The 27,881-nt window shown below is 50.9% G+C and overlaps 5 protein-coding genes across 8 annotated transcripts; 3 read left to right on the top strand and 2 right to left on the bottom strand.

The window, feature by feature from the left end:
* The first annotated feature begins 31 nt into the window (after positions 1-31).
* On the top strand, positions 32-7,911 carry Ccdc142 (coiled-coil domain containing 142). 3 transcript variants are annotated; one of them, XM_057789227.1, is made up of 9 exons: positions 32-132; positions 565-1,171; positions 1,513-1,599; positions 1,676-1,825; positions 1,947-2,077; positions 2,148-2,261; positions 6,181-6,295; positions 6,574-6,751; positions 6,873-7,911. In XM_057789227.1, exons 2-9 carry the CDS (start codon positions 700-702, stop codon positions 7,462-7,464), a joined length of 1,839 nt encoding a protein of 612 aa, XP_057645210.1. In that variant the 5' UTR covers positions 32-132; positions 565-699; the 3' UTR covers positions 7,465-7,911. The 3 variants fall into 3 exon arrangements, with proteins under 3 accessions (XP_057645210.1, XP_057645202.1, XP_057645194.1); XM_057789219.1 differs by lacking the exon at positions 32-132 and having other exon boundaries at positions 144-1,171; positions 6,873-7,072; positions 7,208-7,911; XM_057789211.1 differs by lacking the exon at positions 32-132 and having other exon boundaries at positions 144-1,171.
* Positions 7,912-8,090: 179 nt separating this feature from the next.
* Positions 8,091-9,109, top strand: Mrpl53 (mitochondrial ribosomal protein L53). Its single transcript, XM_057789240.1, has 3 exons — positions 8,091-8,320; positions 8,465-8,577; positions 8,652-9,109. Exons 1-3 carry the CDS (start codon positions 8,229-8,231, stop codon positions 8,816-8,818), a joined length of 372 nt encoding a protein of 123 aa, XP_057645223.1. The 5' UTR covers positions 8,091-8,228; the 3' UTR covers positions 8,819-9,109.
* A 6,355-nt stretch (positions 9,110-15,464) lies between these two features.
* Mogs (mannosyl-oligosaccharide glucosidase) lies at positions 15,465-18,861 on the top strand. The gene is made up of 4 exons (XM_057771990.1): positions 15,465-15,885; positions 15,991-16,220; positions 16,603-16,799; positions 16,952-18,861. Exons 1-4 carry the CDS (start codon positions 15,531-15,533, stop codon positions 18,681-18,683), a joined length of 2,514 nt encoding a protein of 837 aa, XP_057627973.1. The 5' UTR covers positions 15,465-15,530; the 3' UTR covers positions 18,684-18,861.
* A 167-nt stretch (positions 18,862-19,028) lies between these two features.
* Positions 19,029-21,371, bottom strand: Wbp1 (WW domain binding protein 1). Of its 2 annotated transcripts, XM_057790478.1 has the most exons (5): positions 21,161-21,369; positions 20,736-20,837; positions 20,146-20,248; positions 19,838-20,014; positions 19,029-19,672 (listed from the first exon to the last, which is right to left on the bottom strand). In XM_057790478.1, the coding sequence occupies exons 1-5, from the start codon at positions 21,227-21,229 to the stop codon at positions 19,227-19,229; spliced, it is 897 nt and encodes a 298-aa protein (XP_057646461.1). In that variant the 5' UTR covers positions 21,230-21,369; the 3' UTR covers positions 19,029-19,226. The 2 variants fall into 2 exon arrangements, with proteins under 2 accessions (XP_057646461.1, XP_057646470.1); XM_057790487.1 differs by lacking the exon at positions 20,736-20,837 and having other exon boundaries at positions 21,161-21,371.
* Positions 21,372-21,578: 207 nt separating this feature from the next.
* Ino80b (INO80 complex subunit B) lies at positions 21,579-25,031 on the bottom strand. Its single transcript, XM_057790464.1, has 5 exons — positions 24,883-25,031; positions 24,472-24,661; positions 24,191-24,309; positions 23,874-24,043; positions 21,579-22,314 (listed from the first exon to the last, which is right to left on the bottom strand). The coding sequence occupies exons 1-5, from the start codon at positions 24,989-24,991 to the stop codon at positions 21,778-21,780; spliced, it is 1,125 nt and encodes a 374-aa protein (XP_057646447.1). The 5' UTR covers positions 24,992-25,031; the 3' UTR covers positions 21,579-21,777.
* Between the last annotated feature and the right edge of the window lie 2,850 nt (positions 25,032-27,881).

Genomic DNA, 27,881 nt, shown 5'->3' with positions numbered 1-27,881 from the left:
AGAGGAAAGTCTAATTAAAATTTGGTGCCCGCTAGGGGCCGGGAAAGAGTGTGCTGACAGCCATCTTTATTAGGGGCAGAAGCCGCGACTACGGAGAGCGAGTGAGGCCACGAAACTTTCGACTGCAAGCTGGTGAGTCCAGGCGCCCGCGGGTGTGGAGCGCCGCGGGATGCGGGGAGGTGTCGGGCGTTAGGTTCGTTTGGGACCCGCCGTACCATGGCCTGGGCACCCCGATCCGGTGGCCTTCTGCCTCCTCTCTCTAACGTACCCCCGTCGTGGGCGCATCCCTTGGGCACTGGGAATGAGCGGGGCGAAGGGAGTCGCGGAGGGCCTGGGCTGCTCGATGCGGGGGGCGTCCCGCGCCGGGACCCCGACAGACAGCCGTGGGAGCCCGTATCGGCCAGCGGCCCGATGCCCTTCGCTCTGCAGCGGCTCCGGGCCACGTTGCTCCGTCTGCACCGCGAGCGGGAGCAGCTCCTGCGGGCCCGGGACTGCGCCCGCCACCTGCAGGCGGTCGTGCGGCTGCTCCGCTCCAGCCCGTCGGCTAGTGCCCTCTCCCTGCAGCAGCTGCACGGCGACCTGCAACTGTGTTCTTCGCGTGGGGCGGCTCTGCGCCTTGGCCTCCCGGGCTCCACCGAGACGCTTCTCCTGGCTCGCCCCGTCGGGCTAGCAGCCCAGCGCCTGGATGCTGCCATTGAGATGCAGCTTCGCGCCCTAGGTCGGGCACCCGCCAGCCTGGGCCTGACGTCCCAGCTAGCCGAACTGTTGCTGGCCCTTCCCTTCTACCACACGCTACAGAGACAAGTCGTGAGCTGCGTTCCTGGGGCCGCGCGCCCATTCCCCGCGACCCGTGTGCTCCACCTCCTAGCTGCTGAGCGGGGTTGTCAGGTGGCACACAGACTGGCTAAGGCCCTTGATGGCTCGAGTTTACAAGACCAACTCCGTCGGCAGTGCGACGAGGAACGAGAGCTGCTGCCAGGGCTGCTCGGTCTAATAGGGGGCGTGGCTAGCACCGACAGCAGTGGACTGAGGCTTGGAGGGCCCGGAGCCCTGTGGAGCCAGTATTGGACCTTGCTGTGGACAGCCTGTGCTCAGAGTCTGGAACTAAGCGTGGGGCCCTGGGGGGACCCCAGAGCAGTGGCCCAACGGCTGAGTCAGGCACTGTGTCAAGGTGAGTGAGAAACCCAAGCTGGCATGTGGGGGTTGTGGTGAGGGTCTCTCTCTCCGTTTACCTTAATCGGCTCACTCATCTCTAGCCTGTCAGCAAGAGCAGGTTCTTTCGAATGAACTTCCCTAAGTTTATAGATTAAGATTTCCCAGGTCACCTTGCTTCCCACACCTGTCTTTGTTTTGAGGTAGGTTTTTACTAGGTAGTCCACACTGGCCTCAAACTCCTGTGTCAGCTTCCCACGGGCTGAGAGCCACTGTGCTGACTTTGCACCCTGGTTTGAGTGATAGAGGCCTGTAAACAGGGAGGTTTTGTTTTCCGACCCTCCCCATCTCTCCCATCAGCATCCCTGCCTCAGGAGTGTGAGAAGGAGCTGTTGTCTCTGTGTCACAGCCTGCATCATCGGTCTCTTGTCTGGAGCTGGGACCAAGGTAAGGAGAGAGGGATGTTGGGGGTGGCCCAAGAGTCAGTTTGCTCCCCCCTTCAGACAATATTCTGTCATTCCAGGGTTCTGCCAGGCCTTGGGCTCATCCCTGGTGGGTCAAAGCAGCCCTGTTTCACCATCTCAGACTGCTGAGCTGTTGCAGCGGCTTTTTCCTCCGCTCTTAGACACGCTTCGAGAGCCTAAGTCAGAACTTAGCCTGTGTCTGCCTCCAGGTGAGACAGGTGTGGAATGGGGTAGGAGGCAGAGCAGTTGATACCTTTTCCCTTCCCTCTGTTCTGAAGGCCTCATGAAGGTAGCCCACAGACCCTAGGATACTCTTCTCTTCTCCTCCAGGTCCTGCACCTGTCGCTTTGGGGCTCTGTACCCTGCAGACAACCTTGATCTGGTTCTTGGGCAGAACTCAGCATCACCTGGCAGCCTGGACTCCTGGCTCCTTCCTGCTCCTGATCCAAAAGGACTTGCCTGTGAGTAGCCAGGGAGCAGGGAAGGGAGCAGCCTGCCCTGAACTGCCCTCACTCCCTGTTTCCACGAAAGCCTCTACTGCGTGCAGTGGAAGATCTGTCCAGCCTGACCTCAGAAGCAACCTTAACCCTGGAGGTGGAGCAGCAGCTGGGCCTGGAGATCCAGAAGCTAACTGCAAAGATGCAGGTAAGAACACAGATGCAGATGAGAGCACAGATAGATGTAGGTGAGAGCACAGGTGCGGGTGAGAACACAGGTGCGGGTGAGAGCACAGATAGATGTAGGGGAGAGCACAGGTGCGGGTAAGAGCACAGATAGATGTAGGTGAGAGCACAGGTGCGGGTGAGAGCACAGATAGATATAGGTGAGAGCACAGGTGCGGGTGAGAGCACAGATAGATGTAGGTGAGAGCACAGATAGATGTAGGTGAGAGCACAGGTGTGGGTGAGAGCACAGATAGATATAGGTGAGAGCACAGGTGCGGGTGAGAGCACAGATAGATGTAGGTGAGAGCACAGGTGCGGGTGAGAGCACAGATAGATGTAGGTGAGAGCACAGGTGTGGGTGAGAGCACAGATAGATATAGGTGAGAGCACAGGTGCGGGTGAGAGCACAGATAGATGTAGGTGAGAGCACAGGTGCGGGTGAGAGCAGAGCCCCTGATAGTGGCAGTGTGTGCCCCAAGTAGGGAATGAGCAGAGTAGAATCTGTACCTTGCAATCTCCTTGAAGTCTCCACTAAATTCACTTTTTCTTTGTTGGTTTTTTGTTCTGCCTTAGTCTTTACTATGGAAAATTTTCAAATATGGCCGTCACAGTAATCAGCTCATGGTCAGTTATGATTCACACCCAGCTGCTAATAGTGAAAGCCACTGACATCATTGCTTAGACTTATTTCATTAGCGACTGCAAAAAGTGGTATTCCATGATTACATCTTTTGCTGTTCCTGCTAATGTTCAGTCCAATGGTCCTTCTCTCTTTAGGTTTGATGTGTGTGTTTGCTTACTTATTTTGTTTTGTTTTGTTTTTGTTTTTTGTTTTTTTTTTTTGGTTTTTTTTTTTTTTTTTGGTTTTTCGAGACAGGGTTTCTCTGTGGCTTTGGAGCCTGTCCTGGAACTAGCTCTGTAGACCAGGCTGGTCTCGAACTCACAGAGATCCGCCTGCCTCTGCCTCCCGAGTGCTGGGATTAAAGGCGTGCGCCACCATCGCCCGGCTTCTTATTTTGTTTTGTTAAGACAGGGTCTCACTATGTCATTCTGGCTGGTCTGGAACTCGATATGTTGACAAGGCTAGCCTAAAACTCAGAGTGATTTGCCTGCCTCTGCTTCTTAAATGCTGAATTTAAAGGTATATACCATCACATCTGGCTTAATTTATAGTTTATTGAAGTAGTACATGTCTACAGTTTAAAAAGTGAAATGTATGCTGGGCGGTGGTGTGAAAGCCTTACTCTCAGCACTCAGGAGGGAGACAGGCAGATCTCTGGTCTACAGTGCAAGTTCCAGGACAGCCAAGGCTGTCTCAGAGTAAAACAAAACAAAAAAGAAAGATGTAAACTGGGGCTGTGGCTAACAGTAAAGCATGGGCTGATCATGTAGCAAGACTTTCTTTGGTTCCAACTATGAGCAGGAAAGGTGGGGGGAAGCAGCAAGGTGGTTCTGACAACCTGAACTGATCTCCAGGGCCCATGTGGGGAAGAGAGAGAACCAGTGTCTGCAAGTTGTCCTCTCCATATGTAAGCATACCAACACACACACACTCACATGTGCACACACGCACATGCATGCACGCATGCAGAGAGGTGGGGAGAGGGAAGTTAAAAAGTAAAGTATTATTTTTTAAGACCTCTAATGAGAACAATTCCACCTTCCTTCTGTGGTTGGTTGTTTCCCCCTCTCTCTGAATCATTGCTGAGCCTCATGTGTGCTAGGTAAGCTCCATGCCACCAAGCTATGTCATCAGCCCTTACTGTACGTCATTTCCTTCGGTATTTATTGATAAAGCTCTCCTGTCTTAATTCTGTCCCGTTTTGCACACTATTGCTCCCTACTGTGGAAAATGTAGAGTATGAGGTTCTTTTCATTTTCTCCTGTGCGACTGTCGAGTCCCTGCTGACTCTCAACTCCTTTGCTTTGCTTTTCTGCTCGCCAAGCATCTTGCTGCTGTGAGCTTGCACCTCAGTTCTCCGGAATCCCAGACAGTCCAGCGACCGTTTGCCGTTTCTTCCATTGTTACTGTTGTTGCCCAGAGTACGGGCATCATGAGTAGAGCCTGACAGTGATGTTTTGGGAACCTAAAGGAGAAGCATGGCAGGTGTGAACCTTGTAATGTTCCATAAAGTACCTGAGGCTTAACCAGCGGCTAGGCAGCCTCTTGAGTAGCAGGACAGTTCTCAGCCTGAGTAGCAGGCAGCCTCAGAGTAGCAAGAGCGGGTTCCCCATAGAGTCTTCTTGGGGAACCGAAGCTGATAGCTGATATGCTTGCTCTGCTGATATAGATGCTCGATCTCTCTCTCTTCTGTATGTGCGTGGGCTCATGTGTGTCAGAAAAGGAGTGTGGGAATTGGCAGGGTAAGCAAGTTAGTATTAAATCATCGGAGGCAAGGCCAGGTGTGCTAATGTACACCTTTAGTCCTGGTACAGAGGAGGCTGCAGCAGGATTTTGAGTTTGAGGCCAGCCTGGGCTACATGGAACATATAAGGCCAACTTGGGTTAGACAGTGAGACGCTGTGAAGATGGGAGGGAGAAGAAAACGCCATGTTGGAGAAGGGAAGAGTTTAGGCTTAAACAAGTCAGATGTGCGAGGAACCCAATGGCTGCCTTTCCTCCCTTTAGCTTCTTGGGATCACATAGCCATATCTTTCTTTGTTCTCTTTTGTTCTTTCTTTCCCCCTCTCCCCTTCTTGTTTTATGAAAGAGTACACTCGAACTGGCCTCATGGAACTTGCGATTCTCCTGCTTCAGCTTCTCGACCTGGAGTTATAGCATATGCCACTGGCTCAGCTCGCATTTTGACAGAACTTCTGCCAAATGCCCTGTTTTTCAGATTCTTCTCCCTGAGATGAGCAGCAAAACAAAGACCCTGGTTATAGCTGTCTTCTCCCTTTCACAAAGACAGCCTGCTGCGATAGTCCCCTTTTATTATTTACTTTGCAGATGGCAAAGAATACTTAATGAAAAGGACATTTCAAAGGCGCCTGAATGCCAGGACAGTGACACAGCCATGGACCCTGGTCTGCATCCACTGCCTTCCTTTTTGGATGTAGCCAGGTCATTTTCATTCCACCCTTTGCCTCAGCCCCTGCCTGGCCTGATCAGAGCACAGACCCACCTGTCTACTGTATGCTTCTGACAGGTCATAAGCCAACTTGGCTTTTGTTTTTATTTCTTGAGATGGTGTCCGGACTGGCCCCGAGCTTGTTATGTAGCTGAGGTTGGTCATGAATTCCTGATGCTCCTGCTTCCACTTTCCAAATGCTGGGAGTACAGGCATGTAGGTAGACTTTTATGCCCCCTCCCCCCACCAGTCAGTTCCCAAATAACCACACGGAGACCTTTTAATTTTGAATGCTCGGCTGATAGCTTAGACTTGTTTTTAACCAGCTCTTATAACTTAAATTAACCCATTTCTGTTCATCTGTGTGTTGCCCCTAGGCCCGCTTACCTCATCTGTGTGCTTTTTATGTTGCTTCTTCCGAGTCAGGCTGGCAACTCCTTAGACTCCTCCTCCTTCTTCCCAGCAGTCTCCTGCCTAACCTCATTCTGCCTAGCTATAGGCCAGAAAGCTCCTTTATTAAAACAATCACAGTGGCATATATTCACACAGTGTGAAGGAATATTCCACACAGGTCTATATAACCCAACACGCCTGACTTGTCATGTGCCTCTGACTACTAAGAACTGGTAATCCTACATATTGTGCCCAGTTTGGGTCCAGACCTCATGGAAACTTCAGTTAAGGTTGCAATATTTCTCCTTAGAAAATGCTCCCACAGTGATGCATGGATTCGGGTTTTACAGACCCCACATTGAGGCCTCAGAAGGGAGAAGCACCATCCCATCAGTGTAACCCGCGGACCCTTCCTACTTTCCTCCCCCTATACAGCTCCTGCCCGAAGAGTCGCTGAGTCTCTTTTTCCAAGAATGCCATAAACAAGCCACACAGGGCTTCAAGATCCACATGCCAAGGGGTCGATACTGGAGGCTTCGACTGTGCCCTGGTAATTTTTCTGTTTTTTCTCTGTAGTGTTGGGGAAGAAACCCAGGACTTCACACATGCTAGGCTAGCAAGCCCTACCGACTGAGAGAGACACACAGAAACCACAGCCCACTGTCTTGGTAACTCCTCAGGTCCACCTTCTCCTTCCAAGGGTTCCCAGCGTGAATGGTGACTCAACACCACTGTCACCATCCTTGTCCTTACCTTTGTGCCCTTCCCTCTGGTGCCCACTGGATTTCTAGAGTGTCACAATCTGTCCTTACTCTTCTCTCTCTCCAGAACATCCCAGTGCTCCTAGTGAGTATGCAGGGATGGTGGTCTGCACTGTGCTGGAGCCTGTGTTGCAAGGACTGCAGGGATTGCCACCCGAAGCCCAAGTCCCCGCCCTCAGCCAGGCACTGACAGCCATACTGGGTGCCTGGCTTGATCACATCCTCACCCATGGGATCCGGTTCAGGTGGGAAGGAAAGATGGTCGTGGCAGAGGGAGAATGTCAACAGGGAAAATGGAGAACACTGGGGCAGAGCAGTCTGGGGAGGCGTGCGTGTCAGGTGGCCACATTGTACCTGGACATCTAGTCTGCAGGGGGCGCTGCAGCTCAAACAAGACTTCGGAGTGGTCAGGGAGGTTCTGGAACAGGAGCAGTGGGGCCTGTCCCGGGAGCTTCGCCAGATTCTGCTCTCACTCAGCATCTTCCAGCGGCTAGATGGGGCCCTGCTGTGTCTACTGCAGCAGCCCCTGCCCAAGAATCCAGGCCACAGAAGACCTTCCTGTTGCTGTGAGTCATTCATTACCCCTCCCCAATCCCAGGTTTTCCCAAGTCCTTCCATCACTGCTTTAAGAGACCACACCCCCATCTCATCATCGGCATTAGCATCACCCACCAACCTGCCTTCCATGCCTGCCTTCCCAGGTTTTTGTAATGAAGTCCAGACCACTGAACTGCCCACCAGCAACCTCAACAGCCTGGAGAACTTGGCACCACCTCTACGGCCTGGAGTCTCCCCAGCCCAGAACATGCACCTGCGAAGCACCCTAGGAGGAGGAGGACCCAGTCCTGAGGCTTACCTGGCTGGAAACCAGCAGGCCTGGCTTGCCCTAAGGCTGCACCCGCACCCTCGGTGGCACCTATCCTTTCTTTCCTGCCTAGGAACAAGCCCTGAGCCCTAGGTTGCCTAGGACCAGGAGTTCCAAATCGTGGGCAGTTAAGCTCCAGTCGAGGAACTGTGTGTTAGGCTTAAAATCGGGATCTAGGGAGAACCACGTATATAAACTACACAGTCTGGAATTGAATCCAAGATCATCCTAGTACCTGGAATCCAGAGTAATGGGCAAACTACAGCCGGAAATCTGAAAGTCCGTGACAATGAAGACAAGAGCTAGAAATAGCTAGATTTACAGGGTTGGCTCGCAAGAGACAGAAGCATGCTTTCTCTCGAATCCCAGCAACAAGGCTAAAGTTAATTAATTCATGGGGAAACACAGATGGAGCAAGCATTTCTACACGTGGGGAACTTGTCTTAAGCCTGTTTCTATTTTTAGTCATTAAGCTGTAGGACCTTGACAACATTTAAACTGTTCAATTACCAGATGAGGCTTGCTTCCTGGTGGGGTGGACAATCCCTGCTGTGGTAATCCCTCATTGGAAGCAGCCAGGATTTAGGATGGTGTTGACCTAGATCTAGCAGGCAGGATGCTGAACGGGCAAAGCTGCAGGAGATGAAGTGTTTTCGTGCAAAGGGGGTTTTTGCACATTCACTGTCTACGCTGCGTGTCGCACAGGGTAAGGCTAACGCCTGAAGTATTTGCGGACCGCCCACCCTGGGTCCCTTGGCGGCCCGGGAGGGCAACCGCTACAGGTCCCGCAGAGGCCGCCGGAAGCGGTCCCTTCCAATAAAGCGATCCCCAGCACTACTTCCGGGGGAGAGGTAACCATGGCGGCGGCTTTAGCTCGGCTGGGACTGCGGCCGGTCAAGCTGGTTCGAGTTCAGTTCTGCCCGTTTGAGAAGAACGTGGAATCGACAAGGTACGGGTTCTGGGGAGGTGGGAGGCGTCCGCGCTCCCGACGCCTGCGCGCGCACCCCCAACCCCCTGCCCGAGTTCCAAGGCCTCCCTGCCTCGCGCACGCCCCTTCGTCCCCGGGCGCGCTCACGGGGTCCTCCCATCGCAGGACCTTTCTCCAGGCGGTGAGCAGCGAGAAGGTCCGTGCCACAAACCTCAACTGCTCGGTGATCGCCGACGTGAGGCACGACGGCTCCGAGCCCTGCGTGGACGTGGTATTCGGTAGGCCTGGCTGGGACGCGGGCGGGCGACGGCGGACTCCGGGTCCCTGACTCATCGGTTTGCATCTTCCCCAGGAGACGGGTATCGGCTGATTATGCGCGGCGCCCACCTCACTGCTCAAGAAATGTTCACTGCCTTCGCCTCCCACATTCGGGCCAGGAACGCAGCGGCAGCATCCGCACCCAGCACAGACAAGCCGGGGTCAGTTAAGCCGGGGTCAGTTACTGGTACCCGGCGCTGACATTGCAGAAGAGGACAACTACCGAATGTTAACTTGGAACTAGAGACAGTTGTCTAAGAAGAGCTGGCCTTAATCATTTTAAAGCCTCCATGGACGTCACGAAACAGACTGACAGTGTGCAAGGACCCTGACACTTAACAGTGCTTTGGGGGCAAGATAAGTAAGATTAGGTGGTGGAGGGTCAGGAAAAATTTGAATTTTTCTATCTCTTTCCACACTGCTTAACCATATTTGAACTTGGCATCATCTGTCACCCTGTTTAATTAAATATTTATTGCCGAATGCATGTTATTTTGCGCAGGTTGTTTGCTTGGTTGGTTTTCGAGACAGGCTCTTGTCATGAGCTAACCTGAGACTTGGTATGTAGCCCAAGGTGGATTCTCCTGCCTCAGACTCCTGAGTGCTGCTGGGATTATAGATGAACATCACCACACCAGGCTTCAGGCGTCATCGTTCTTGATAGTTTTGTCTACTCTTAGTAGTTTTCTCTGTTTTTAGTAGTTCTTGTTTACTCTCATAAGGAGTCTGTCTTAGTTAGGGTTTCTGTTGCTGTGACAAGACACTGTGACCATGATAACTCTTATAAAGGAAAACCATTTAATTGGAGCTGGCTTACTGTTTCACAGGTCCATTATTGCCTTAGTAGGAATCATGATGGCATACAGACAGACATGGTGCTGTAGAAGGACTTGAGAGTTCTATATCTTCTATAGGCAGCAGGAAGAAACGATAACACATTCCTCCAGCAAGACCACATGAATCTATGGGAGCCATTTCTTTTCAAACCACCACAGAACCACCCATTCTGTCATAATTAAACTGCTCCGGACTTAAGCCCTACATTTCTGTTTAGTTTTAACCCCAACTTCTGTGGTTACCTGCTCCCATTTTCCTTCAGATGCCACCAATATTCTTTCCTTAAAGTGGGGTCAGCCCCGCCTGGTGGCACAGACCATCCCAGCTACTCAGGAGGCCAGCCTGGTCTATTTAGCAAGACCTTTCCATTCTCACTCCTTCTCCTGTACCACTTGGCATTCTCCTTCCTGGTGACATTTTCCAGAATCATTTTTTGCTGCTACTTAATCTTATTCTTCAGGTACATAATGGCTTATTTCTCAGAGCACCTGAAATAGTTTTTAGTCCAACAGACATTGATGTGACCATGAAATCATTTTAGAGGATTAAATGGTATAAAAAGTTAGCCATTCATGCTACATGAGTATTCTTTTAGGAAACTTTGGTTTTAAGCAAATAACCATGTGTATTTTATAACATAAAGGCACTCCAATGTGTGTGTGTGTGTGTGTGTGTGTGTGTGTATTTGTGTTTGCAAGTACTGGGATACAGTACACATTGTTTCTTTTTTGTTTTGTTTTTCTGAGACACAAATTTCTCTATGTAACAGCCTTGGCTGTCCTGGAACTTGCTCTGTAGACCACACTTGCTCTGTAGACCTGTCTTCCCCAGGATTCCATTCCCCCAGTGCTGAGGTTACTACCCCAGCTGGCTTTTATGTGGGTATACTGGATCCCAAGTCAGTTTCTCATGCTTTCCCAGCAAGTGCTCAAATCACTGGGCCACCTTCCCAGCCCCCTTGTTCCTTACTGTGCATTACAAGGGAAGAAAAAAAATAGCCCACAGTTACTGCCAAAGAAGAACTTAATGCCCAGTGAAGGCAATCAGATCTCTTAGAACTGGCTGCTATGTAATTTACCAACTACATTAACTGCGGAGCCCCCCTCCGCCCAGCAGTACTATAACTCTTCCCTGCCTAAAAGGATACCGGAGACTTCTCTCTCCACTCTCCTTTAAGGTACCGGAGACTTCTCTCTCCCCCCCTCCTTTAAGGTACCGGAGGCTTCTCTCTCCACCATCCTTTAAGGTACCGGAGGCTTCTCTCTCCACCCTCCTTTAAGGTACCGGAGGCTTCTCTCTCCACCATCCTTTAAGGTACCGGAGACTTCTCTCTCCACCATCCTTTAAGGTACCGGAGACTTCTCTCTCCACCATCCTTTAAGGTACCGGAGACTTCTCTCTCCACCATCCTTTAAGGTACCGGAGACTTCTCTCTCCATCCTCCTTTAAGGTACCGGAGACTTCTCTCTCCACCGTCCTTTAAGGTACCGGAGACTTTTCTCTCCACCCTCCTTTAAGGTACCGGAGGATTCTCTCTCCACCCTCCTTTAAGGTACCGGAGGCTTCTCTCTCCACCCTCCTTTTAAGGTACCGGAGGATTCTCTCTCCACCCTCCTTTTAAGGTACCGGAGGATTCTCCACCGTTCTTTAAGGTACCGGAGACTTCTCTCTCCACCGTCCTTTAAGGTACCGGAGACTTCTCTCTCCCCCCTCCTTTAAGGTACTGGAGACTTCTCTCTCCACCGTCCTTTAAGGTACCAGAGGATTCTCTCTCCCCCCTCCTTTAAGGTACCGGAGGATTCTCTCTCCACCGTCCTTTAAGGTACCGGAGACTTCTCTCTCCACCGTCCTTTAAGGTACTGGAGGATTCTCTCTCCACCCTCCTGTAAGAAAGACTGCTGCTGTGAGAACCAGCCCTCAGCAGCTCAGGAGTTGAAGGGGAGCCACAGAGTCAGTGAACTAATCACTCAGTTGACTTTTCTGTCTGAGGGAGTAAAACTTAATTAAGTCTCTGGGGCCTAAGAAAAGGGAAAACATATAACACACTTTCAGGGTCTCTTTATTCTCTATCTTTATTTCTCCTTTACAGCTTATATATCTCATCACAATCTTTCAAGCAATATAAAAATTACAGTGTGGTTACATTCTATTTTTCAAGTGAATCATTATAATAAATACAGGTAAAAAACAACGTGTTCCCATTTTCCTTACATGATTAAACATTTTGTGTATTATAGGTAAGAAACAAATTATTTCCAAGAACCAATACATTAATGTCCAAGCAGCTTGTTATAGATTAGCAGAGTATAAGCAAGCAGGGTATTTTTCTCAGCCAGTCTTTTACTGGCAGGCTGCTTTTTTCAGTTAGAAAGAAAGGATCAATCACTTTATTATTTATCACTAAAGGTAATTTTATAAAAACTTTTAAAAATCACAAATCTAAACTTTTATATATGAAAACCAATCCATTATTTCTACTTTCAGTCCTCAGAGTGCATACCCACTCATCAACAGTTTTTTATTATATCATCAGGAAGCTGAGGGCAGAAATGGGCACAAGGAATTAATCACTTTTGATCACCAACCCATCCTAGCAAGAAAGGAATGTCAGCCAGCAATAGCCAGACTGCCATTGTTTTTGTTCCCTGACCTCATTGAGTCTCTCACTCAACTATTAAAAATACGCTTTTCTAAACTTTAAACTGTTCCCTAAGGTTTTCTGTCTCAACACCATGAACAAAATCATCTTAACCTAACCTTAAGTCATACTTAAAGCTTCATTTTAACTATGATGCACACTGAAACCTGTGAACACATCTCCCAACATGATTAAAAGAACTCAAGGTAGCCTAGCTCCTGGAACTCAGCTGTTTTCCTTGATCATTAACCTAAGCCACAATCTACGTGGCTCCTCAAGAGAAACTCCTAAGTCCTAGCTGGGTGACAATTTCTAGTTTCTATTTTGTACCCTTTGCAGCCCCTGCTCTTCCAGGGGCAGGGTCAACAGTATATTCTACCTTTACCTGTATTTTCCCACTAAATGAACCTCTATCACAATCCCTTACTAGATTTGATTAGAAACCCTTAATCATCAAAATTCAATTTAAACTAATTCTATTATTGTATAAAATCATTGCTTCAATTAAACAGTACAGCTCAAGAGGAAATCTTCATAATAATTCACAGGTAAATATGCCCAGTAGAATGAGATATTTCCATGAGATTATTACACTACATTAAAGGCAGTGGGGATCCCCTGACACCCATCACCCATTCTGACCATGCCAGATACCAGAGAAAAATGGCATCAGCAAAGCAGTAGCAAGAAACGTTCTGGAGCCGGCCTTGCCTATCTGAGATTTACCCATTAGTGCCTTGCTTCCTGTTAGGCCTGAAGCTTAATTGTCACCGGCTGCTCCTCTGACATGGCCACAGGCCAAAGACAAGCCCCTGAAGACTGTATAATATAAAGACCCAGCCTGCCTGGGGTGTCATCTCTGCCCCAGTCATCTCTGCCCTTAAGTACCTATGACATGGGACACATAAATCTATCATTGCCTGCTTTCTCATTTGTCGAGTAAGGATAATAGGTTTGTCCACCTAGGGTTCGGTGCTGATTCCATTAACCTTGGAATGAAAATACCGCATCCGGGCGTAATGAGTCTCTGTCCTGCCAGCCTGAGATTTTACCTTATCTCAGTACTGTCCATCCTGCTTCCCTGAGGATGTTTCTCATGAGCGCCTAGATTCCTCCTGGTTCCCACTGTGAGGAGTCCTCTGTCCAACCAGACAACTCCCAAATAATGACAAAGAGACTTATTAATTATGAAAACTCGGCCTTAGGCTTGTCTCACTAGCTCTTATAACTTAAATTAGCCCACGTATATTCATCTACGTTTTGCCTCATGGCCTTTTACCTTTCATTCTGTATCTCCAACTTGTTCTGCATCTGTCTCCTTGCATCTCCTTCGCATGCCTAGATTCATCCCCAGTTCCTCTTTGTCCGAAATCCCACCTATTCTCCCTGCCTAGCTATTGTCTGTTTAACTTTTTATTAAACCAACCACAGTGACACATCTTTACACAGTGTCACCAGGTATTTCTAAACATCCAGGCGTCGAACAGATGGCTCATTGAATAAAACTACTTACTACCATGCTTGATGACCTGAGTTTGATCTCCACGAGACACACGGGAAAGGCGAGAATCACCTCGAGTACTTGCTCTTCTGACAAGCACGCACACACGGTGGAACATGCACACTCACCTACGTACCCTCAAGATAAACGTAATAAATTTAAAAACTGCACCTGTGAGAATGTGTACGTGTTTCCCTTTGTTATTATTCTCTAAATAATACAGCTGTTGACATATCATTTACGTTGTATTAGGTATAAGTTATTTAGGGAACTCTTGAGATATAAGTCAAGTGTAGGTTACATGCAAACACTACAAACTCAGTGGTCTCAGCACTCAAGTGTCTGTAAATTCCAGGAAACCTTGGCTTCATAGTGAGACCCTAAGTTGCTCATAGGTCGGTCTGAGGTGCAGGTACTACCTCTGAACAACCTTAAGACAGACGTAAGTCATGTTTTCCATAAGGTATTCTATTTCTTGGATCATAGGAAAGAAAATGCCTTTCATAGCGTCTAACCCTGAGTTCATCTAGAAAAGCATGGTAGTGAGGGGCTAAGATACAGCTCAATGGTAAAGTACCTGCCTAGCAAGCAAGCGTTTCTGCGTTCCTCTCTGGCACTACGAGCGAGTGTATGAATGAGGGCTGGGGCTGCAGCTCAGCAGAGTGCTTGGCTTGCATGCACGAAGCTCTTTGATCCCCACTAATGCATACACTAGTAATGGCACATGTGCTGGGGATGTAGAGGTGGAGGAAAAAAGTTCAAGGTCATCTCTGACTACTTGGCAATTTAAAAATGAACAGGCCGAGTTAGTCATTTCACGAGTCAAGTCATTTCATTACTTGCCTGACCCCGGGCTTCCTCGTGAGTCCACTCCAGGAAGACGGGAGTGCAGGGTGTGAGTAATGATAGAGCTTAATTCATTAAAATTCCCAGGTTTAAGCTAGCCACGTGGGTCTGAAGCTAGCCCCTTCCCAGGTCTGTGTCTTGGACCCGGTTGCTTGTATTTCCTAGGCCACGTTTTCCTGCTACCAGATTAGACTGGGCAGCAATATGTAAAAGTAGCATATTAGATCCTAGCTCCTGACACTCTGTGGGCTGAGGCAGGAGGATATCAAGCTTGAGAACAGCCTGGGCTATATATGCAAAGCAAGACCCTGCTTCAGTCAATCTGGCTTTGCATATCAAGTTGGAGGAAAATTTAGACAAACTCATCTTCCAAGGAGGAAAAAACTAGCCTTAGTACGATCGTTTTTTAATACTTATTTTTTTATGTGTATAGATATTTTGCCTGCATTATGTTTGTGCGCCACAGTGCATGCAGTGCCGGAGGAGGGCGTCATACCCTCTGGACGATTTGTAAAATGCCATGTGGGTGCTGAGAATCATACCATGTCCTCTGCAAGAGCAGCAAGTACTCTTAACCGCTAAGTCATGTCTCCAGCCTCACCCCCACACGTACTTTTTTCTTTTTTTATAATCATTCGTGTGTGCTTGTGAGTGTACGTGTGGAGGTGCGCTCGTGCTACGGCACAAGTGTGTAAGCCAGATGTGTAGGCGCGCTTGTGGGAGTCAGTTCTCTTACTTCCACTACGTGGGTTCGGGCAGCTAACTCAGGTCGTCAGCTGCCGGCAAGCGCCTTTACCCGCTGGGCCATCTCTCCAGCCCAAGATCATTATTTAAACAAAGCAAAACGATGGGCTCAGCATGGTATTGCTTCTATCTACCGGTGAACCCACGCCCACTGGCGCATTTCTCCGGCAGAGCCGGGTACTCAGTACCGAACCCCGCCAACTACAGCGCTTCCGGGTTCCGGTCCCGGACCTGACGTGGCGGGGCGGGATTTCCGCGACGCTTCCGCGGGTGCTCAGCGAGCTGCGGGCAGAAGGCTCAGTTGACTGACCGCACGGTGGCGGCCGGGGTACGGGCCATCTGCCGTGATGGCCCGCAGCGAGAGGCGACGGCGCGCCGCGGCTGCAGAGGGGGCGCGGTCGCTGGAGAAGGCGCGGGGCGCTGGGCGGCGGGACGGCCGGGCGAGCGGGGCGAGCGGGGCACGCGGCTCGGCTGGCGGCGCGGCCCTGGCCGTGGTGGTGCTGGCGCTAGCCTTCGGTCTGTCCGGGCGCTGGGTGATGGCATGGCTCCGTATGCGTCGTGCGCTCACACTGCACCCCGCGCCGCCCGCGCTGCCCCCCGACTCCTCCAGTCCCGCCGTGGCCCCGGAACTCTTCTGGGGCACCTACCGTCCACACGTCTATTTCGGGATGAAGACTCGCAGCCCCAAACCACTGCTCACCGGTAACTCTGGGGCAGGCGACAAGGGAGGAGTGGGGAGGATCCAGCAGTCTTCGCAGGCTTAGAGGGATGGTATCTGTTGACTTACATGGCCATTCTATTCCCCAGGACTGATGTGGGCGCAGCAGAGCGCCACCCCAGGGACCCCTCCTAAGCTCAGGCACACGTGTGAACAGGGAGACGGCGTGGGTCCCTATGGCTGGGAGTTCCACGATGGCCTCTCCTTCGGCCGGCAACATATCAGCGATGGGGCTTTAAGGCTCACTACTGAGTTCGTCAAGAGGCCTGGGGGACAGCATGGAGGGGATTGGAGCTGGAGAGTGACCGTAGTGCCTCAGGTCAGGGCATCAGGGACCTCTTTCCTCAGGACAGACTTCCCCCATCCTCCCCTTGCAGCCTTGCAGCAGCAAATGCCCTATGAAATGGAGGTTAACAGTGGTCGGGACACCAGCCTTGCCGAGCACCTCCAACCTTTCATTTCCTTGTTTGTAAAGAAGTTATCACCCTTTAAGTGAAACAATCCATATAGCATCCTAAAACACCTGTCATCCCCCCCCCCCCGGGAGCCCTGTTCGAGGCCCTTCAGCTCGGCCCACTCCAGTGCACCCACTTACCCTCAAGCATTGACAGGTGTTTGCCACAGCTCTTCCTTGTAATCTTTGCTAAGGCTGATTCTCAAAAGAATGCTTTTCTAATGCTTTATTGTCGTGGGTCACCCAGGCCTCGGGTACTTCTTCCCTACCTTTGGTGTCCCTGTTCTTCTACGTGGTAACGGATGGTCAGGAAGTCCTACTGCCGGAGATTGGAGCCAAAGGACAGTTGAAGTTCATCAGTGGGCACACAAGTGAACTTGGTGACTTCCGCTTTACCCTTCTGCCGCCAGCCAGTCCAGGAGACACTGTCCCTAAGCATGGCAGGTATATGGGGGAAGGGTGCAGGGTGGTACAGGGGTGGTGTGGATGTTGACTTAGCCTGGCTTCTGTGACCCCCACCCCACTTTTCCACCAGAGAGACTGCCAAGACCTTCCTTTCCTGAATAACCATCCCTATTTGTCTTCTTGCCTTCAAGCTACAATGTCTTCTGGTCCTCCAACCCAGGGCTGCCAGTGCTCACGGATATGGTCAAGAGCCGCCTGAACAGCTGGTTTCAGCACCGGCCCCCAGGGGCCTCTCCGGAACGCTACCTTGGTTTGCCTGGATCGCTGAAGTGGGAGGAGAGAGGCCCTAGCGGGCAAGGCCAGTTCTTGATACAGCAGGTGACACTGAAAGTCCCTTTCTCTGTGGAGTTCATATTTGAGTCTGGCAGTGCCCAGGCAGGAAGAAACCAAGCCCGTGGGCCGTTGGTGGGCAGCCAGCTGACCCAGGCCCTGGAGAGCCATGCTGCAGCTTTCCTAGAGCGTTTTGAGAGGACCTTCAAGTTAAAGGAGAAGGGCCTGGGTCCCGAGGAGCAGGCTTTGGGGCAGGTTGCCCTCAGTGACCTCCTTGGTGGGATTGGCTATTTCTATGGACAGGGTTTGGTGTTGCCAGACACTGGTATGGAAGGGTCTGAGCAGAAAGTAGACCCTGCCCTATTTCCGCCCGTCCCTCTTTTCTCTGGAGTCCCTTCCCGCTCGTTCTTCCCACGAGGCTTCCTTTGGGATGAAGGCTTTCACCAGCTACTGGTCCAGCGATGGGATCCCCATCTCACCCGAGAGGCCCTAGGCCACTGGCTGGGGCTGCTCAATGCTGATGGCTGGATTGGGCGGGAGCAGATACTGGGGGATGAGGCCCGATCCCGGGTACCCCCAGAATTCCTAGTGCAACGTGCAGCCCATGCTAACCCTCCAACCCTGCTCTTGCCAGTATTACGGATGTTGGAAGGCAGTGACCCTGATGACCTGGCCTTCCTCCGAAAGGCTTTCCCCCGCTTGCATGCTTGGTTCTCTTGGCTCCATCAAAGTCAGGCAGGGCCAGTGCCACTGTCCTACCGCTGGCGGGGCAGAGACCTGGCCTTGCCTACCCTACTCAATCCCAAAACGCTGCCCTCAGGCCTGGATGACTACCCCAGGGCATCACACCCTTCTACAGCAGAGCGACACCTGGACCTGCGATGCTGGGTGGCACTGGGCGCCCGGGTGCTGTCACGGCTTGCAGAGCAACTTGGGGAGGCTGAAGCTGCTGCAGAGCTGGGCCCTCTGGCTGCCTCTCTGGAAGAACCCAGGAGCCTAGACGAGCTGCACTGGGCTCCTGAGCTGGGAGTCTTTGCTGACTTTGGGAACCACACAAAAGCAGTACAGCTCAAGTCCAGGCCTCCACAGGGGCTGGTTAGGGTGGTAGGCCGGCCTCCACCTAAGTTGCAGTATGTGGATGCCCCCGGCTATGTCTCTCTTTTTCCCTTCCTGCTACAGCTGCTGGACCCCAGCTCGCCCCGCTTGGGGCCCCTGCTGGACATTCTAGCTGACAGCCGCCATCTCTGGAGCCCCTTTGGGTTGCGCTCCCTCTCAGCCTCCAGCCTCTTTTATAGACAGCGTAATTCTGAGCATGATCCCCCATACTGGCGAGGTGCCGTGTGGCTGAACATCAACTACCTAGCTTTGGGGGCACTCCACCACTACGGGCACGTGGAGGGTCCCCACAAGGCTCAGGCCACCAAGCTCTACCATGAACTCCGTGCCAATGTCATGAGCAATGTATGGCGGCAATACCAGGCTACAGGGTTTCTGTGGGAACAATACAGTGACCAGGACGGACGGGGCATGGGCTGCCGCCCCTTCCATGGATGGACAAGCCTTGTCTTACTGGTCATGGCTGAAGAGTACTGAAGGGACTGGGGGAGAGCCAGGCCACTTGTATCACTTGAAATATGCAGAGACAAGGTCTTAGGTTTCTGGTCCCCTCAGATCTTGTAAGCCCATCTCAGGTGTCTCCTTATTGTCACCCCATACAGTTCTGGGGTGACTGTGAACTCAAGAGTCTATTTTTCTAAATAAACTGGAAAAAGAAAAAAACCCTAACTAAACTCTTGCCTTTGGCAGTTTAGCCTCAGGGCTACCTGCTGTCCTCAGATAAGGTGATAAATGGTCACTGCTTTTTCCTTCAACCCCAGTGTGGTTGGGGGGCATGCAATAATTGGAGATCTACTCTACCCAAAACCACAAGCAGCTGGTTCACGTCTCTTTAATAAGATTAAAGGCTCCTGTGTTATGTTTTGAGAGTGAGTAAAGATAGCACAGTCCTCGGTACTGCCCTCTTGGGGGCTCCAGCCCTGTCAGGCATATTCCAGGAGGGAGAGGAGGGGAGAGGCCCACATGGAGGACCACAGTTGAAACCGGGGCTGCTCCTGGTGGCCCCCCTCCTGAAACTACTTATGGGATGTCCCCATAACTGGAATCCAGCCCCAAGGGAGAATCTGGGGACAGTGCACAAGGGGAATGGTCCTCCAGATCTGGTTGGGTGGGACTAGCCCTCATCTCCTTGACTGGCTCACCTTCAATAGAGTCAGGACAAGGGCAGAGTTCAATACCCGAGTCACCAGTCAGGCGACGATAGCGGCAGGAAGGGGGTGTGTGAACCGGGCTCAACCCTGCCCCGGGCTCACCCTCCTGATGAGGGAGGGCGCTCTGGTGGGAGGAGACACCTTCCACATTTGCCCCCTCCGAGTGGGCAGAGCAGCTGGATGCGGAAGAACAGCAGGTGCATCCAGAGGAAGCAGTCAAGGGGTGGCCCGGGGCCATAGTGTAAGGAGGAGGTGGTGTGCCAGGGTGGTGAACCACGTCCTCATAGGCTGGGGGTTTGAAGGTGCTGAGAAGGCCTGCAGGAGAGAGAACAGCATGGATGACTGAAGCCGGGCTAGAAGAGTGAGCTCTCCTAGTGGGGGAAAGTCCTTTGAAAAGTGCCAGTGGAAGTGTGGGGTGGCTGAGGGTCCTGGCTTGGGAGGGGCTGCTGGTTCTGCACCCAAGAGCCTCAAGTCACTCACGAAGGTCAAGCAGGGAACCAGCAGGAACAGGGCCAGCCCCATGGCATGCCCCGTGGTAAGCCAGCAAGTTGATCTCACGCTGCCGCTGCTGCTGCTGCAGCCTGAGTTTAGCTCTCCGGTGACGGAAGGCGCAACAACAGCTAAAAAGGATGAGGACTGTCCAGAGCAGCCAGAACCCTGTGAGAGGCAAGAGCACATCTCCGATTACCAGCCTCGCCCTTCGTGCAGAGTAGGGTCCTCAGGAGCTGAATTCAGAAACCCAAGGGAGAACGGGCAGGGGACCTGAGAGGGTCCCTTCGGAGACTCACACCAGAGTTCATAGTAGTAGGTGCAGCAGCCAGTCTCCCCGCAACAGTGACCATTCTCACAGAGGTAGGGTTGGGTGTTCACTCCTGGGCATAGCTCTTGAAGCTGGAGGCAAGTTGGCACTTAGAACTAAGGGAGATTTACCCAAGGCCCTGTCCACCCCACCTCCTGCACGAACATACACGATCCCACCCATGAGCCAACAGAGCTTGGGGAGATGGCAGAGGGATGCTGAGAGGAGTGTTTAAATATATGTAGGGCTGTCAGTATGAAAGATCTGGAATAGCCATAAACTAGTGTAGAAGACAAAGTGTGGATACACAATGCGGGTGATTTCAGTTCTTTATACCCAAGATTTCTCTCACCTAAGCCTGGCCCCAAGGGGTTTTTGGCAAGGTACGGTTTGGAAGAAGCAAACACCATCTGACAATGGGTAGGGATCTAAGGCCGATTCACAGCTAAAATGTTTTCAACATCCCCCACCCCGACGGTCTGCCTCCCACAACCCCAAGATGGATTTTTTCCACCCCTGGGTCTCAAACTCCCTAGGGTAGAGGAGGGGCAATGTGAGACCCAGAGCAGTGCTCCCAACCAGATGGGATTGCTGTGGATGATAAAGGATGGCATCCAGGGCGCGAGTCTGGGTCCCAGCTCGTCTCCAAATTGCTCCCTCAAGAGAAGACGCTGCCGGACTCTGTTGTGACAATAGGCACATAGAAAAACATCACAGATAACTGCTGCACGATAGAGCCTCCCTGGGGTCCTCACTATGCCTCTGGTAACTGGAAAGCCACTGCAGGCTTGCACTGCAGCCATGGCATGGGGTCTAAAGGCTGCAGGTAAAGTCAACTGGGTCTACGTTACAAAGTTTAGACAAAGAGTAGAATGGTCACGTTCAGGAACTTCATAGTACCTTTGGCTCCGAGAGCTCCTCCCCCACCCCGGACAGGAAGTGACAGGAAAGGGGAAAGAGAAATAAATGGCTGTCGTGATAGGCTTTTAGAGCTGCTGGGATACCTGCTGTTGCGGCGACCGGAGTGCCCCCCAGGCCTCTTCGCTGCTGTTCCTGCTGCTGGCCCGAGCCATGCCTCCACCTACAGACCCCTGAAGACCACAGCCTCTTCTACCTCCTGCTGCCCCGCCCCTACCACCTCTGCCGCCACCGCCATGGTCCCTGCCCGGCCCATCTCCGATGCTGCCACCATCACTCCGCGGCCGGAGCTCCCATCCGGGGAGAGCTCTTCCAGAGGACAAGGATTGCTCAGTCCAACCAATCAGTAACGTTCGCCGACACACTGACCAATAGGAAAGGACCACAGGTTTCTCCCGCTGTCCAATCCGCAGCGGCGCCTCTGCCGCTCTCCCAGACAACAAGAATTCGCACAAAGCCGAGGGGAAGGTTCGCTGAGAACCTGATTGACAGCAACAACAGCCAGTACGGACAACAGGACAAGCTTTGACTTCTCAGCCAATGAACGGCCGTGCAGGAGCACAAACTGCCGCCGATTGGCTGGGTGAATAGCACAGGTTCCGAGTCGGCAGGTTTCTCACTCCAGCAATTCTATACAAGCCGAGGCACCGCACTAAATTTAATAGGGTGAGGGAGACAGAAGGAATGTGGCATGGGGGAGGCCTTAAGTGGCCAGGAGGGGGGACCCCGGGCCCTCAGGTCCACCCAGCCGTAGCTGTAGGTTGATGCGATAGCACTGCAGGCTGCAGAGAGCCTGGCCCGTGCGGGAGCAGGCGTAACGACGTGGGTGGGGGCAGCCGGGGACCGAGCAGCGCGGAGCAGGGCCCGACGGGGCGGGCCGCTGAACCACCGCCGCGGGTGCAGGGACGCCGGGAGGAAAGGACAGAGTGGAGCCCTGTGCCCCACTGCTGTAGCGCACCATGGGTGTAGGGGCCGGGGCAGCTGCCCGCCCTCCGCGCCTCTCGCCCCGTGCTGCCCCACGCCCTCCGCGCCCACTAGGAGCGGCAGTCTTGGTAAGACGCTCAATAGTCTGATTTTTGTGCTCCTCGGCCCGCCTTGCCGCCTGCAGCCGCCGCTTCCGTGCCCGCTCCTCACGTTTCAGCAGCATCTCTTCGGTGAGGGCAGGGGCAGGGCAGCCCCCAGCCACTGGTAGAGGCAGGATGGGGGACGGCTGACTCCGCGCCTTCTGGAGCAAGGCTCGCTGGGAAAAGAGTGAGGATGTCTGAGAACCTAATGTCAAGTCCCCAAGTCGTGGAATGAGAAAGAGGACCTGGAAGGCAGGGTCTTGAGAATCATATCCCCCCCCACACACACCCATTTTGTTTTTCGAAACGGCTTCACTATATAGCTCTGGCTGTCCTCGAAATCATTATCAGGCCAACCTCGAGCTCAAGAGATCCTCCTGCCTCTGCCTTCCAATGGCTGGGATTAAAGGCTTGTGCCACCAAGTTTGTTTTGAGAAGACTCTTAATACCACTTGCTCCTCCCAGGGCTCCGGACCTTCGCTCAGCTTCAATGGGGGAAAACATCCCCAACCTGCCCCAAGTGTCAGACCTGTACCATCCTTGTGTAGAGTTTTGCTGGATTAGGCTCAATCCAAAAACTCAATTACTCTGGATTCCTTTTCTTCTCCAGTCATCTCCAAACAAGTAGCTATTTCCAAAAGAGATCCAGGATTTGGTGGGGTTTTCTTCATTCTATTACTACTTCTTGTTTAAGCTATTACTCTCTCTCCTGTTCTCCACATTCCATGCCCCTCTCCCGATTGATTGATTGATTGATTGATTGAGACAGAATCTCTAGATGTATTCCCGCTTGGCTCAGGATTTGTAGCCATCCTTCTGTCTTTCAAGTTCTGGGATTACAGGCATGCCCCCATCACAGCCTGCACAGCAGTTTCTCCGGAAATCACTAAGATTCGCTCCACAAAAATCACCAAAATAATTACTGAAAATTTAAGTCAGCTTTGTCACTTGTCCACATGTGACCGACTGGTGGCTAAGCCATATTTTCCTCCTGTCTCTATGTCAGCTGGCCCCTTTGCTTGAGACACTCTGCCAGTACTGGAAATGTCATCTCTTTAAAGAGGCATTCTGGGCTGGAAAGACCACTCAGCAGTGAAGAGCACTGGCTACTCTTGCAGAGTTCCCAGCACCTATAGGGCAGCACACAACTGGCTGTAAATCTACTTCCAGGATTTCCACTGACCTCTGGCCTCCATGGGCAGCAGCCAAACACTCATGTACATAAAATAAAAATTATCTTTAAAACAAAAGCAGCCGGGTGGGCGGTGGTGGTGCACGCCTTTAATCCCAGAACTCGGGAGGTAGAGGCAGTGAGTTCGAGGCCAGCCTGATCTACAAGAGCTGGTCCAGGACAGGCTCCCAAGCTACAGAGAAACCCTGTCTCGAAAAAGAAAAAAAAAAAAAAAAAGCTAACAACGAGCTATTCCCTGCAACTACCCTAATGCTCTGCCTTGCCACTTTCTATTTCATTATTCCTATTTTCTGTAGTTTGTAAAATTTATCAGTGAGCTGGGTGTGGTGGCACACACCTTTAATTCCAGCACTTGGGAGGCAAAGGCAAGCAGATCTCTGTGTTTCAGGACAGTCGGGTTAAACAGTGAGATCCCAATTCAAAAATGAAAATAATAATTTACCATCCCTCAGCATGCAGGAGAGGATCCACCTCTTATCTTTTCTGTCCCACTGATATTCTCCCCATGCGTTTGCTGAGTGGATAAAGACTGAACTAACTTACCTGTCTCGCAGTAAGCAGCCGTTCATCAATCTCCTTCTTGAGGTCTCCATTGTCATCTAGCTCTCCCTTCTCCAGGGCATCTAGCCACCTTTGTTCCTCCTCTTCCTCCTGACCCTCCAGATCCCCTGGCAGGTCCCGAAGTGGGGAGGGGGACAGATTACTGTCTTCATCTGGGTAGGAAAGTTGGGGAATGAAAAGCAGAACATTAATTTAGCAAAACTGATCCTGGATTATTGAAAATTCTCAGAACCAACCCCTTTCCTTTTGCCGGGTATAAATGAGCAATCCCAGCGACCCCACCTCCAGGGTCTTCTCACCCAGCCAGGCTCGGTACTGCTCCAGAGGCACTCCTTCCATAGGTTCCTCTTCATTATCCACTACCATCAGGGGAGAAGGTGATCGTGGCCCCTCAGGGATTACAGTGAAGGTAGGAACACTGCAGAGAAGGAACACTACTCCAAAGTGAGCAAGTGGCTCTGTCCCGCTGTGGAGCCACCTGCGGTAACCTGGACCCTGAAGTCGATGTTCACTCTCTATTTTCCAGAAATCTCAGCCCACCTGATGTTGAATTTTCCCCAAGTTAAATATCTGACCTTACCTCTTGGTGCCCAGGACCTGCCCACCCAGCTTGATTTTAAGTTTAAGCTGGGGCTTGGCAGGAGCCTGTGTCTGCCCGGCCTCCTCTTCCTGATGATGCTTCTTCTTGTGTTTCTTTTTGTGCTTCTTGTGTTTTTTCTTGTGTACTCCGTGGCTGTGAGGACCTGTCAGGCTCAACTCCAGCGCTTCCCCTGCAGAAGGAGAGGCTGTCAGAGGTGTCCATCAAACTGTGGCAGGGGAAGATCTTAAAAACCTAACAAGTCTACCGAATCCCAATCTTTCCACGTTATTAGGCGTTATCATAACAACAGCACCGCTTCGCTCCTTCCCACCTGTGGCGAGTTGACCTGCCTCCGCCGAGTGGGAGGACTCGTTTTCAAAGATCACCTAAGCTTGAGCCGCCTGCGCCTACCTGGCTCGGGGGCCTCCATAGCCCCAGAGGTGCTCCCGCGTCGCCACAGCTTGCTCATGGGGCCCTGCAAAGGAAGAGGACTGGAAACTGTCGGGACACAAGCAGACATGCCTTTTCCGCCCCGCGGAAGAACGGAATCCAGCAGAATAACCGGCTACTTCCGGTGCCTGGCAACCATCTTTGTGCGTGGCACAGTTTACATCTAAAAAAATACTCCGGTAAGAAACAAGGCCCAATCCAAATAAAAGTTCCGGCATTGCTAAGTACCTACCTGGCACACCGGCCTTAAGAAGAGGATCAACAAGTTCAAGGCCAGCTTTAACGCCCGTCAAAACAAAAGGTCTAAGCCTCTATGAATCTGGAAACGCCACAAAGAAAGCTTTCCCTTAACTTGGACTCTCCATATTAGGTTCCAGAGCTGTTCACTCTCCCTCTCTCTGTCTCCCTCTCCTCTCTCCTGCATTCTCTTGGGGCAATGGGGCAAGACCATTACAGTGTATCTATATAGTCGGAAATACTAAGTTTCTCGACTAAGGACAGTTGTGGAATAATAAAATAGACACAGAATTTAGGTTCCGGAGAATAGTTACATAGTAAAGAATGCATCCCTCTAGAAGGCAACCTTCTAATGAAACAGCTAACCGATTTTGCTACATCTCTAAGCGAATCTGATACTGCTTGTCTGTGCAGGCACCTACATAGGCAGACACAGACATACACCTGCATATAACTTTTAAAAATAAGCTGGGAGGTGGTGGCACATGCCTTTTATCCCAGCCCTTGGGAGCAAGGGGCGGGTGGATAACTGTGAGTTCCAGGTCTATAGAGTGAGTTCCAGAACAGCTAGAGCTGTTACACAGAGAAACCCTGTCTCGAAAAAAAATTTTTTTTTTTTTAAAAAATGTGGCTGGGCTGGAGAGATGACTCATCAGCTAAGATCACTGGCTCTGTTTCAGAGGATCCTGGTTTGGTTCTTAGTATCCATACAGCTGCTCACAGTTATCAGTAACCCCAGTTTCAGACTGTCTGCCTCTCTGGCCTCCTCAGGTCCTCTGCAAGCAAATCTTGCTAACAGCTGAGCCATCTCTCTAGGCCCTTGATTCTATTTATTTGTTTACTTGCTTATTGTTTGTTTGTTTGTCTTTGAGACAGGGTTTCTCTGTGTAGCCCTGACTGTTTTGGAACTCACTTTGTAGACCAGGCTGGCCTCAAACTCATAGAGATTCTCCGGCCTCTGCCTCCAGAGTACTGGGACTGTGTGCCACCAAACCCAGTTCCTTGGTTTTATTTTTAAAAGTATTGTAAGGCCGGGCGGTGGTGGCGCACACCTTTAATGCCAGCACTTGGGAGGCAGAGGCAGGCGGATCTCTGTGAGTTCGAGACCAGCCTGGTCTACAGAGCTAGTTCCAGGACAGGCTCCAAAACCACAGAGAAACCCTGTCTCGAAAAACCAAAAAAATAAAAAAATAAAAAAAATAAATAAAAAAAAATAAAAGTATTGTAAGGTAGTATCTACTTAGAAAAAAATTGAGGAATATACAATGTGTCGCTAATGTTGATTGTCTCTAAAAGTTACAGTTAAGGATCTTTTACTGTCTAGATTTGAACTTGCTCTGTAGACCAGGCTGGCCATGAACTCAGAGATTCGCCTGTCTCTCTACCTCCTGAGTGCTGGGGTTAAAGGTATGTGCCACCAATACCTGGCGTTGCGATAAGCTTTCTTACGGTCCATGCATACATTTGAAACTAGGAAGAAGACAACACCTATGTATATTACTTCATATCTGAACAGAGTATGTGAGCAAGGTACTAGCAGTGAACAGGAGGGGGAGAATTTATTCAAGAGAGTGATGAAGAGCCAATTCATAGTTCTATGTGGGAATTCAGCAAGAGAGCAATGTGATAGAGTTATTATATAAAAATGGACTTTGAAGTCAGAGACGCCGACTATCAAATGCAAGTTCTACCATTTATTTGCCGGACATCTCGGGCTCAAGGTTGTTTTAAGTTCTTTGAACCCTCTGGTTACAGGTTTGTAAGATAAGATAAAGTAAAACCTACTTCACTGAGCTTTTTCCTTCTTCAGTAGTAGGAATTAAATTTAGAGTCTTGCGCATGGTAAGAAAGTGTTCTACTGCTGAGTGCTTCATAGGGTTCTTACAAGCTATGAAACAGACCAAGAACACAAATATTTTATGTAGAATTGACCACAATAAAAGATGTTCCTGGAAGGTAATAAATGTAGGGCTGGATATGTAACTCAGTTGGACGAGTACTTGCCTGACATGCACAGAGCCTTGGACATTCCCAACACAGGATAAAATTGTGGTGATTCACAAATGCAAGCCCAGCACGTGGAGTCGGAGGCTGGAGGAACAGGAATTCACCAAGGTCATTCTCGGCAAGTTTGAGGTCAGCCTGGGATACAGAAGACCCTATCATTAAAAAATAAAGAATATTAGTAACAACAATAAATGGACTTGTAACCCAAGTGTTTGAAGAAAAGGTGATCTTTTCTTTTAATTCTTTTCTCCCCTTCTTTTTCTTTCTTTTCTCTCTCTCTCTCTCTCTCTCTCTCTCTCTCTCTCTCTCTCTCTCTCTCCCTCCCTCTCCCTCTTTCTTTCTTTCTTTGAAATAGGGTCTCACTATGTAACCTTTGCTGTACTCACTCCATAGACCAGGCTAGACTTGCTTCCTTAGTGCTGGGATTAAGGGTTTGCACCACCACACCTGGTTTTAGTTATATGTGTTTTTAGACAGGATCCCATATGCTCCAGACTGGTGTCGAACTTGCAGTATAGCTGAATATGACCTGGGACTCCAGATTCCCTTGCCTCTGCTGGTGCTGCAATCACAGAGGCACACCATCACACCTGGTTTCCTGGAGTTCCGGGAGGAAGCCTGGTACTCCGTGTGCACTAGACAAGCACTCTAGCAACATTCCCAGCCCAGTTTTCATTTTGTTTTTAGTTTACTGGGTGCACTAGTGGTAGTGGGCT

The sequence above is a fragment of the Chionomys nivalis genome, chromosome 1 (genome assembly GCF_950005125.1).
Source record: "Chionomys nivalis chromosome 1, mChiNiv1.1, whole genome shotgun sequence".
NCBI classification, from domain to species: domain Eukaryota; kingdom Metazoa; phylum Chordata; class Mammalia; order Rodentia; family Cricetidae; genus Chionomys; species Chionomys nivalis.
The sequence above is the reverse complement of the archived record's forward strand: the minus strand, read 5'-3'. Positions and strand labels throughout refer to the sequence as shown.

Bases quoted from the DNA above. Each gene is read 5' to 3' on its own strand.
- Ccdc142 (XM_057789211.1), top strand. From the start codon at position 217: ATGGCCTGGGCACCCCGATCCGGTGGCCTTCTGCCTCCTCTCTCTAAC. The intron at 2,078-2,147 runs GTGAGTAGCCAG...TTTCCACGAAAG, and splicing joins TGATCCAAAAGGACTTGCCT to CCTCTACTGCGTGCAGTGGA. The intron at 6,296-6,573 runs GTAATTTTTCTG...CTCTCTCTCCAG, and splicing joins GAGGCTTCGACTGTGCCCTG to AACATCCCAGTGCTCCTAGT.
- Mrpl53 (XM_057789240.1), top strand. From the start codon at position 8,229: ATGGCGGCGGCTTTAGCTCGGCTGGGACTGCGGCCGGTCAAGCTGGTT. The intron at 8,321-8,464 runs GTACGGGTTCTG...CTCCCATCGCAG, and splicing joins AAGAACGTGGAATCGACAAG to GACCTTTCTCCAGGCGGTGA. The intron at 8,578-8,651 runs GTAGGCCTGGCT...CATCTTCCCCAG, and splicing joins CTGCGTGGACGTGGTATTCG to GAGACGGGTATCGGCTGATT.
- Mogs (XM_057771990.1), top strand. From the start codon at position 15,531: ATGGCCCGCAGCGAGAGGCGACGGCGCGCCGCGGCTGCAGAGGGGGCG. The intron at 16,221-16,602 runs GTCAGGGCATCA...TGGGTCACCCAG, and splicing joins GAGTGACCGTAGTGCCTCAG to GCCTCGGGTACTTCTTCCCT. The intron at 16,800-16,951 runs GTATATGGGGGA...CTTGCCTTCAAG, and splicing joins ACTGTCCCTAAGCATGGCAG to CTACAATGTCTTCTGGTCCT.
- Wbp1 (XM_057790478.1), bottom strand. From the start codon at position 21,229: ATGGCTCGGGCCAGCAGCAGGAACAGCAGCGAAGAGGCCTGGGGGGCA. The intron at 20,249-20,735 runs GTTGGGAGCACT...ACTTGCCTCCAG, and splicing joins ATCCACAGCAATCCCATCTG to CTTCAAGAGCTATGCCCAGG. The intron at 19,673-19,837 runs GTGAGTGACTTG...TCTCTCCTGCAG, and splicing joins TGGTTCCCTGCTTGACCTTC to GCCTTCTCAGCACCTTCAAA.
- Ino80b (XM_057790464.1), bottom strand. From the start codon at position 24,991: ATGTCTGCTTGTGTCCCGACAGTTTCCAGTCCTCTTCCTTTGCAGGGC. The intron at 24,310-24,471 runs GTAAGGTCAGAT...CCTTCTCTGCAG, and splicing joins CAGGTCCTGGGCACCAAGAG to TGTTCCTACCTTCACTGTAA. The intron at 24,044-24,190 runs GTGAGAAGACCC...TTTCCTACCCAG, and splicing joins GCAGTACCGAGCCTGGCTGG to ATGAAGACAGTAATCTGTCC.